This window comes from Manis pentadactyla, chromosome 2 (genome assembly GCF_030020395.1).
Source record: "Manis pentadactyla isolate mManPen7 chromosome 2, mManPen7.hap1, whole genome shotgun sequence".
Classification (NCBI taxonomy): domain Eukaryota; kingdom Metazoa; phylum Chordata; class Mammalia; order Pholidota; family Manidae; genus Manis; species Manis pentadactyla.
This window is the reverse complement of record NC_080020.1, coordinates 141,668,788-141,678,826: the sequence shown is the minus strand read 5'-3', so window position 1 is coordinate 141,678,826 and position 10,039 is coordinate 141,668,788. Positions and strand designations below refer to the sequence as shown.

At 61.6% G+C, this 10,039-nt stretch overlaps 1 protein-coding gene across 2 annotated transcripts in view; it reads right to left on the bottom strand.

Moving 5' to 3' along the window:
• Window positions 1–1,554: 1,554 nt before the first annotated feature.
• The window catches only part of SLC9A3 (solute carrier family 9 member A3), a 42,951-nt gene continuing 34,466 nt past the window's right edge, over window positions 1,555–10,039 (bottom strand). Inside the window, exons 10-17 of one of the 2 annotated variants that reach the window (XM_036920301.2) lie at window positions 9,747–9,876; window positions 8,121–8,236; window positions 7,317–7,446; window positions 7,024–7,200; window positions 6,855–6,927; window positions 6,169–6,282; window positions 5,666–5,909; window positions 1,555–4,510 (exon numbers count right to left, since the gene is read on the bottom strand). In XM_036920301.2, the coding sequence (XP_036776196.1) occupies window positions 4,507–4,510; window positions 5,666–5,909; window positions 6,169–6,282; window positions 6,855–6,927; window positions 7,024–7,200; window positions 7,317–7,446; window positions 8,121–8,236; window positions 9,747–9,876 (988 nt within the window). In that variant the 3' untranslated portion in view covers window positions 1,555–4,506. Of the gene's footprint in view, window positions 4,511–4,532; window positions 5,910–6,168; window positions 6,283–6,854; window positions 6,928–7,023; window positions 7,201–7,316; window positions 7,447–8,120; window positions 8,237–9,746; window positions 9,877–10,039 lie in introns of those variants that run through there. The other variant, XM_036920310.2, reaches the window with a different exon arrangement.

Below are 10,039 nucleotides of genomic sequence, written 5' to 3'. Positions count from 1 at the left end.
ATGGGCTGGGCAGTGGGGGCCACGGCAGAGGGCCATCTCCCAGAGGGTGTGCATGCTGACACCCAGGGGAGGGTCATGTTCAGGCAGGCCGCTTAGTGAGAGACCAGTGCATGGGACCCCAGGGCCCGTCGGCAATGGGCCTAACAGGACAGGGAGCCTGCAGCCCCTCCCAGGAGCAGGTTCATCTGCTTGGGCCACCACAGACTCCCTGAGTCTGAGACTCATTCTGCATGAAATCACTTTGCCATTCAGTTGGAAGAACACAAGCTAGGAAACTTCCTTGGCTCGGTGTTATTCAGTGGGTTTCCAGGGAGTGGGAAGAAGGGGCTCCTGACTGTTAACCAGTGGGTACGTGGCTCCTGCCAGCCCAGCTGTCACCTGCGTGCTGTCCCTGTGTCTAAGGCACAGTCCAGGTGGCTCTAACGAGCACACCCCAAAACGCGAAGCCTGAGCACGGGGCTGGCTTCCTTTGCTGTGGGGGTTGGTCCGGGTTGGGGCTTCCAGCCGCCCTGCCTGCCCATCTTGTGGGGCACAGCTCAGCTAGGAATGCCAGGGAGGACAGCCTGGGAGGTCCTCCCCTCCTGGGAGCAGACCCAAGGCACAGTGTGAGGGGAAGCCAGGGAAGTGGCCCCCTGGAGTAGCTGAGCTGGGGGCCCTGATCCCGCATGACTGTCCTCTCGAGGCCCAGGTGAAGGCATGTGGGGGGTGCTTTTCCCAGCCTCAGAGTGCTAGGACTGCAAAGTCAAAGGACTCATGGGGCTCACAGGGAGTGAGGCCCTACCCACACCTTGATTTCAGACAGGCTCCCCGGTTGGGGGCTTCCTTGTGGCAGCCCCAGGGATGAGCACACTCCTTGGGAACTCTGCCCCCTTTGAAATGGCTGTTTGCTGGTTAGACCTCTGAGGATACCTGTGGACTCGACTTTCACTTGCTATTTTCTTTTTATGATACTTAAAATTTTAGCTGTTGAGGGGTATGTTTCTGTGATGCTGAGACCTCAAGGGTGACTGTTGGGCCTGCGTGTAGGGCCGGCCCTTGTGGCTTTGCCTGCTGGGAGCTTCACTGGAATCCACCTGCGGGGCAGGGGGGTTGGTGATGACAACAGGATGCCCCGTGACATTTAGGGGCAGGTACACTGGTCCCCTCCCTTGGGTCCACCCACATTTCTGCCCCTGCCACCACACTTGACCCCACCAAGGCCCTTGCCCACCCAGGCTCTGGACCCCACTGTCCCTGTCCACCTCCTTACAGTCCCTGGCCCACCCCCTCCCCATCTGGCCGGGTGGGCACTGCTCCTGCCCTTCCCAGGGCTGCCGACTGTGTGCAGCTATGCATGTGAGTGGTGGCTGGCTGCCCATCTCTGCTGGGGAAGCCTGGGTTCCCAGGGCCCAGGCTGTGCCTGCAGCCATGTGTCCAATGATCTTGGATACCCAGAAGGGGCTTCCTGATACACACACATGTCAACCACTTTAGTGCCAGCACAATGCCTGCAGGGATGCCTTAAATTCTCCTCAATACGATTTCTCATTTAGAAACAAAATGCTCACTCAGAAATGCCTTGGAACATTTTTAATAGGCTTGATCAAGCAGTCACGGCAGGTTCTGTGATGGGATCCTGCCCAGGACACATCCATGTGGCGCTTTAAGGCACATTGTTTTGTGATTAGGGGCAACACAAGTTTGACTAAAATTACATTCACAAAATCAACAATGTCCATGACTTGTAACTTAAAATACATTTCAATTCCAATGAAATTCTTCCTTAAATATCTTTTTGCAATAGATCAATAGCGCACAGTGTGTGAGCACTGTAACAAAACTATTTTCAAAAAAACAAGTGAGAAATAGCTAGTTATATACTTTATAGTACACAAAGTGGGCCAACGTTCAGTATTAAATAAATAGGATTCTTTCCTAATAAAAAAATTTTACAACAGTTTTCCTAAGGAAATACATTCATAAGACTATGTACATTCTAGTTTACGATGACGAGAACAGCTAAGATTCTCAGTTATGAAATGCGTCCACAGTACTGGGGTTCATAACACTGACTCTGGAGGGCCGAAATGGGGGGATCTGTGCATCGGGCTTCCTGCCTGCCTTCAGTTCCACGCGGCTGTGCTTGCCCTGTGCAATCCAATGCAGAAGATCTGCCTTCCCACCGCAGAACACATGGGGCCATCAAGGTGGCCAGAGGCATTTGTCATGCTGATTCACCACCTGGCCATTCAGTAGCTCTGGTGTGGACTGGGGTGTCTGGGAACTGTCCCTGAGCCGCTTTCCCAGACTGACTCAGGCTCCGGCTCTGCAGCTGGGGTCAAACTGGCCTCGCAGCCCAGGTGAATGTTAAGGCAGCTGAAGGTACTGGCCCAGTGGAGCCACGCCTGCAGGGAGCCCTCCTACAGATGTGCTGGGTGGCTGGGTGCCTGGCTAGCCTGGGTGCAGTGGGGTCACCAATGGGTTTGGGTGTGCAGGGAATGGCTAGATTGTGCTCTGAGTTGGTTAAAATTCACAGCATGTGGAGAATGGCTACGCAAAGCCAAACATCACCTGTTTATCTGTGGTGGCGGAGCTCATGACTCGAGTAATGAGCAGGTCCTCACCTGGACTCACGTGCATTGTGAAAACAGACTGCTAGTAATCCTGGGCTCTGACAGCTGGGAGGACTTGGCCATCAGCACAGTGTGGCTGGTCCTTTCCTGAGCAGGGCTGAGTCTAGCTTCTTCAGAGAAGCTCCTAGGGCATCTGGAAGCCCACTGCTCCTTATCCTTTACCACCTGTGTGTGAAGGAGAGGGCAGATGGGGGCCGACCGTGCAGCTCCGTCCCTGACTCACTGTGCAGCTGCCTTGCCCCACTCCCCACTGCACCCCCCAGGACAGCTGGACTGTGGTCACCCTCCAGAGGAGAGGAGGTGCTCTGCCCAAGGCTGCACCCCTGAAACCTCAGCGGGGTGGGAGGGAGTCTATCCTACAAGGTCCTCTGGGCAGGCCTAGGGGTCCTACAAGCCTCTGAACCTCCTGCCAGTCCCTGGACTCCCCACGAGACAGCAACTCCTCCCCTGCTGTCGTTGAGGGGCCAGAGCAGCCATGGGGCCCAGGTCCCTAGGGATGGGCTGTGACTCTAAAGATTGCTTGCTAAGCGAGGGTCCCCACTCGAGCTGTGCAGTTGCACCCACATGGGCGGTGCACCCTCTAAGCCAGCCTGGCCATCCACCAGTGTTGAGGGGACAGCTCAGGCTGGAGGGCAGGTGTGTGGGGATGGGGCGATGCCTGGTGCCCAGAGGCCATTACACCAACACCTGGGTGCATGCAAGACAACTGCTGGGCTCTGGGAGGATGAACAGATGGAAGATGTTTCTGCAAGTGTACCTACAATCCATAGACTGACAGGTAGCTCAAAGACCTGGCAAGTGGCTATCAAGGTATCATGGGGGGCTCAGATACCCACAACCCCAAACCCAAGGCCTGGGAATTGCTCCCGGACTCAGGGCTCCCACCCTCGCTGGGGTAAGCCCAGGGGAGCTTTGAAAGAGGCAGCCAGGGCCTGGAATCTTGAATGGGTATCACGTCGGGAAAATCTTATTTTGTGCATGCCTCAGTTTCCCTGGCAGTGATGATAACATGGACACAACGTGGCAAGAACTCAAACACGAAGCCTAGCCTCTGGGGCCCAGGACCCTTCTTATCCCTAAGTAGGGGCACAATGGACAGAGTCGCACACAAGTGCTGGCTCAGTTCGCAACCAGGCAGGTGGACAGAAGGACCCGCACAGGGGCACCTGCCCAGGCCCCGCCCCCCGGAAGCTGGAAGGGGCTGGGGAGATCCAGCTGCCGGCCTTCAGGTCCTCTCTGCAGGCGGCCCCACTGACTTCCAAGGTTCATGCCTGCCGGCAGGACTGATCCCTGGGGCCCACTCTAAACCAGAGTCCAGCTCGCTGGCCGCTCCAGCACCTAGAGGCTGGACGGCTGAGCGCCCAGGGCTACTCCAGGAGCCAGACGGGAGGGCCCTGAGGCGGAGCCGTGGACGAGGACCCCCCCGGTGGGCGGGGCCGTGGGGAGCGGATCCCCCGGGTGGGGGAACGTGGAGGAAGAACCCCCTGGGGGCGGGCCCGTGGGGGACGAGCCCCGGGAGGTAGGGGCCGTGGCGGGCCCGGCCCGCGCCTGTCACAGCGGCGTCTCCTCCTGCTCCAGAGAGTGCGGCGGCGTGTGGCACGACGGCTGCAGGGACGCCAGCTTGAGCAGCGCTGGGCGGCGGCGCGCGCGGGGCCTCTGAAAGGAGCGCCGGCTGTGCACGCGGCGCGCCGCCGCAGACCGCGCGTGCGAGCCCGGCAGCCCACGGCGCTCCGGCCCCGCCCCCGGCTCGCGGTCGGGCGGCACGGGGGGCGCGGCCGGGGCCGGGCTCGGGGCGCGCACGCGCAGGGTCCGCTCAGGCGGCCGGGCCCTCTCAGCTGCGGGCGGGGCTCCCCGCGGGGACGAGCGTCGGGTCAGCGGCACGTCGGAGCCCGTGTCACCTGTGGGAGAGGCGGCGTGAGCGCGGAGACCGCCGGGGGTCGGGCGGGGAAGAAGGCTAGTGCGGCTTGGTGACCCGGGGGCGGGGTCCTGGGGGCCTGGGGGCCCCGGGGCCGGCCCCCAACATACCCAGCCTGAATCCCGTCCCCACTACTTGCAAGGCTCTGGCAGTTCCAGGCCATGCCCTGGTTGTGCCCCCTCCCGCCCCGGTACACAGTGACAGGGTCAGCCGAGGACCCGACTCTGCAGCCCTACCATCAGGTGCCCCTTCCACGAGAGGGAGCCCAGCACCATGCCCGCCCTGCCGTAAGGACCCAGGCAAGAGGGAGGGGAAAGTATGAGGTTCAGACACAGAAGCCAGAAAAGGCAGAGGGGCAGCAGAAGCACAGGCAGGGGGTCCTGCGCTCGGCATTGTCATCTGCCCCCAGCTCACTGCAACTGTCACTTTTCATCCCCACGAGGGGACGTCCCAAGAGGAAGCCAAGGGAAAGGCTGGTTTCCTGCTTCCTCCCAAGTGCCCACCGAATGCCCAAAGGGAATGTGAAATGATCCCACACCCTGCCCAGGGGATGGGGGGCCTAAGAACCCTTCCTTGCAGAAGACAAAGTGGCCGCACCTTCCGGGGACCCAGCTGGAGCACCCCTGCTGGGGAAGTACCTTCCCTCCCCTCCTCTCCTGAACCAGAAGCCCCCATGGGCCGGGGCAGGGCTGGCTGGTGGGCAGGCCAGCTGTCGGCCTGCTATCCTCTCCATGAGGCTCGAAGGTGCGGCAGATTTGGACCTGGATCCTGCTGCCCTGTAGGCTTTCCCAGGGCCAGGGCCTTAGCGGGAAGACATGTCCCTCCCCATGCAGCCCTGTCCGCTCCCTGCTCAGCCTTCATCCCGGGCTGATCGCCAGACTGAATGCTCATCTCAGGTAAGCGGTGATCAGCCAAGAACCCAAGAGCACATCTCCTAAAATCAAACATCTCTCAGCTGGAGAAGCAGAGACACAGACGCTCTCCTAAGGAATGTGCGCTGGAGAAAGAGGCCAGGGGGACAGGTTCAGAAGGAGGAGTAGCTGCGCGAGGTGTGCAGAGGGTCCAGGGCATGAGGCAGGCCTGCAGAGGAGCTAAGGAGAGAGCAGGTGTTAAACGGTGGAGTGGGGGTGCTGGTTACATGTGTGTGGACTCAGGCAGGGCCTTCGGGGGCCCCTCCTCAGTGCTGTCGGCCAGCAGAAAGGAGTCCACGGACTTGCTGCTGAGGCGGAAGGGTGCCAGGCGGTGGAAGTGTCCTGGAGAGCAGGGGATCTGCACACGGGCCCTCTGGGAGGGCACCACCGTCTCCCCAGGAGACAGCCAGGGCGGCACCCTGGTGAGGATGCTCAGGTCTTCATCCGGGGAGAACACGGGGTTGTCAATTCCTAGGAGAGAGGCAGCGGCTGATCAGCATCCTGGGTCCCCCCTCCAAGGTGGCAGAGAGGGAGGGTGCTGCCTGGGGGCCAGACACCAGCCTGTCCTGCAGCCGCCACCTGCCGGGTCACCTGGAAGATCAGGGTCACATGCCTTTGGGGGTCAGGCCTTGCTCCACACGGCACAGGTAACAGCTCCCTTCTCCTGCAGTAGAGGCCCCTGTTGGCCACCTGCAGCCTGTGGGCCAGCCGGGGACTGCCCCACCCTCACCTGAGGGGGAGTCTGTGGCTGCGTCCTGCGTGACGTGCGCCAGGAACTCGATCCCCCCGCTCATCTCCTCAGCGTCATGGTCCGGGGCCGCGTCGGTGTCAGAAAGTTCCATATCTGGTGTCAAAAGGCAGGAGCAGCGTGAGGGAAACGGTCTGGGGGCCGGACAGGCCTAGTCCGACACTGCTGACCAGCACCTTGACCAGTGTGCACCCTGAGGGCTGTCATTGCTGCCACCCCACCCCAGCCGCGCCTGGGCACTCAGTGGGAGGCAGTTCCCAGACTGTCATGCAGGCAGGGATGGGGCGGGGGCGGGGGCGGCGGCGCCTGCTCCCCAGCTGCACCTGGCCTTTTTGAGGAGGGGGGCATGCTGGACAAGAGGCTGGAGCCACAGGGCCAGAAGGGCAAGGGCCTGAGGAGGGGCCCTGCTTGGAGGGGTACTTGTGGCTCAAACACAGGTGGGGATGAGGGACAAGGGGACGAGGAGCCCTCCTCAAGGGCACCGCCTTCCAGAGGCTGCGGCCCTGCAGTCCCAGCCCCCACCAAGGTGGGACAGGCCGGGCAACAGCCTGCAGAGGGTCCTGGGAGCCAGGGGAAGGGTCTCCCTGGAAGGACAGCCCTCTGCACCTGCCCCATCACAGGTCCCCAGCCCCTTCCGGCCAGCATCTCTGCCACGGCCCTGGCAGTACCTTTCTCCTTAATGGTGAAACTGTGTACTGAGCTCTCCATTGGCAGTTTTCCATTGGGAATGCTGCTATTCCTCTGGGAAGTGAAGGAGGCCACTTAACACCCGGGCAGCATGGGGTCCCCACTGCCCAACCGCACCTGCGGCCCAGGCCGCCCCAAAGGCCGCGCTACCCGCTTCTGCGCACGCTCCCTCTTATACAGCTTGGCGGCCTTCTTGTTCTGGTTGATGCCCAGCTTGGTGGACTTGAAAGACTCCAGGCGCTTCCGCATGGTCCGGTGGAAGATCTCCTTGTCCTGCTTCTCATCCTCGGTGGGTGTCAGCTCGTGCCGGCTGTACAGGTGCTTGTACTGGGGGAGCCGAGAGCCACAGCTGCAGGCACCTGCGTGGCTGGGCACTGGGGGATCCCCAAGCCCAGCACTCCCGGCCCAGCCCGCCTCCTCTCAGCCAGAGACTGGGTGCCCACCTCCTGCCTGGGCTTGTACAGGTACTGCTGCAGCGTGTGGTGCGTCACCATGTCCTCCGTGTCGCGGATGCTCCTCCTCCGCTGCTCCAGGGACTGCATGTCCAGGCACACGGCACTGACGTTCTCCCGCCTGCACAGGGACCCACTGAGCGGGCAGCGCCCTCCCGCCCCACACCCCATGCCCCGCGGGCTTGTCCTGGGCTCCTCCCATGGGGGTGTAGTCAGACTGGCCCCCGCAAGGCCTACCTGCCTCCTACTCAGGGTCCCCACTCCCCAGGGCCGCCCCTTTCCCCCCAAGGCCTGGCGTGAGCCTCGCCTCCCAGCAGCTGTCCGCTGGCTGACAAACCCAGGGCAGCCCCCACTGGCCACGGGCCCACCACACAGCAGAGTCAGGGGTCGCGCAGGCCAGGGCCAGGACACAGCGTGGCCTCTGGTCCCACACCTGTTTCCCTGACTTGTTGTCCAGCCCGGCCTCCCTGCATGTTGCCTGTGTCAGTGAGAACTTGAGCATGCTGACTGGCTAAGGAAGGGATTTGTCTGGGCAGGTCGCCGCCCATTTCCACACCCCTCCCTGCACACCGCCATTCCCAAGCCCAGGCCTGCAGCCTCTGCTCCCCTATTCACAATCAGTTGCCCCTAGATGCCCAGTGGCTGGCGTCTGTCCAGAGGGAACCATGTCAGAGGGTCTGGGGAAGCGCTGGTCAAGGAAGAACCCTGCCCTCAGCAGCCTCCAGGGCCGTGGTCAGAAGCAGCCAGGCGGGGCTGGCCTCCTGAAGGGAGCAGTGGGGACTTGTGCACACGTACAGGAAGTAGGAAACAGAGGCCTCCACGGTTGAAGGGCGTGGTGTGCTGAAGTCCACATTGACCATGTTGTCGGTGCTTGGGGAGCGAATGAAGGCCAGGGACCCCCGGCGCTCTCCCTGTGGTGGGAGAGACGACCCGTGTCAGCAGGCAGAGGGCCCTCAGCCGCGGTGGGAGCGGGAGCCGGGGGGCCACAGGGTGCTGTTCACCCGATTCAGCAGCCCCCAGCCGCTGCTGAGCAGAGGTTCCAGAGGCCACACCCAGGGCTTGCCTGAGCCAGGCAGTCAGCAGGCTGTTACGTCCAGGAGGAAAGTCAAGACAGCTGTGTGTGCAAACACAGTACCTCCCTGGGCACCTGGGCGAGTGTCAGAGAGGCACTGCGACCCCAGAGAGCTCCCAGCCCACTCCATGGCTGGGCATGCAGGCGTGTGGCAGGGGCCATTACAGGGCACAGGGGTGACCCCTTGGGGAGGGTGGCAGGGTCAAGACTTCACTTGTGAGGGTCCTGTATGCACTGAGGACACTCCATGGGGGGGCAGCTGGGAGAGGGGAGGCTGAAGCCCTGTTGGAGGCTGTATCACCCACATCAGGGGATGGGGACCATGGGGGCACCCAGGGAGGGAGTGCTGGGCCAGCAGAGTGGGTAATGGCCAGTGAACACTGCCTCATGGCACCCCCAGAGACCCTTGCCCTCCCACCACCTCTGAGCCATGAAGGCGGCTCGTTGACAGCAGGGGCTCGTGCACTGGACCGACTGTGCCCGGTCAGGGGTGCAGACGACAGTCCCTCCACTCTGACCATGGCCACACAGGCAGCCTCAGCCCTGCCAGAGCAGGTGGAGCAACTGTGGGGCGGCTGGCTCAGCGGACGGCTTAGGGGCCTTCCGCCTCATCTCCTCTGCCAGGAAGCACATCTCCCCGTTGGAGCGACCCCAACAGTGTGGGTCATATTGGGGCTGGATGCACCCCAGGAGAACCATTTGCCCTTGGACAGACAGCATTCTGCTCCAAGCCCTGTGTGAGGCCCAAGGGGTTTGCTGAGACACCCCATCCCTCTACATGGAGTGCAGATGCCATCTGGCTCAGGAGGGGTCAAGAGGAATGCAGAGACCCTTAGTTTCAGACGTTCAGGAAAGGTGGAGTCCTAGCTGGGCTTGTCCCCACGCTTTGTGGCTCCCTGTGGTCGGGCTGCCTGGGCAGAGCCCGCCTGGCAGCTGCCAAGTGACCTTGCCACCCTGGGGGCCACCTGGATGGGCAGTTGTCATCTCAGGTCACATTTAGGGGCGTGTGTGCAGCATGGACATGTGAGCACATGCATGTGGGTGTCTATGGCCCCTCGATCACCTGCCTGGCCTCAGACCCCAGACCCACCAGCAGCATATCATGTTCTGAGAGGCATGGGAGAGGGTTCTGTTTTCCGTGAGCGGCGCAGCTGTGACATGGCCTCCTCTCAGCATGTAAAAAGACCCAGGAGCCTCACATGAACGTGGGGGTGGCTCAGCAACCCCCCAACACACACAGCAGCCTCGGCTGCAGGTGGATCCCTAGACCCCACGTCTGTCCACATGCCATGTCTGTGGCTCACTGTAGCCCCTGACACCAACAGAGAGAACATGGAACGCTCTGGCACCTCAGCCACATAGCTGATGGCATCCTTCAAGTTGAGCTCGTGGAAAACATTCAGAATCCGGTCTCGTGACTTCTGGGCTGACCTTCTCATGAGGATTTTGCTGAGGAATTTCCTATCAAAATTGGACCACCTGGGGGTCAAAGCAACATGGGGTCAGCACTCAGGCAGGCAGTGAACAGGCTAGGCCTGGCTACACCTGGGGACGGGGCTGGGCTCCCACTCCATCCCCCAGACTGAAGATGGACAAGGTCTCCCGGGAGCCAGGCCAGGCATAGCAGACTCTCTCCCTCTTA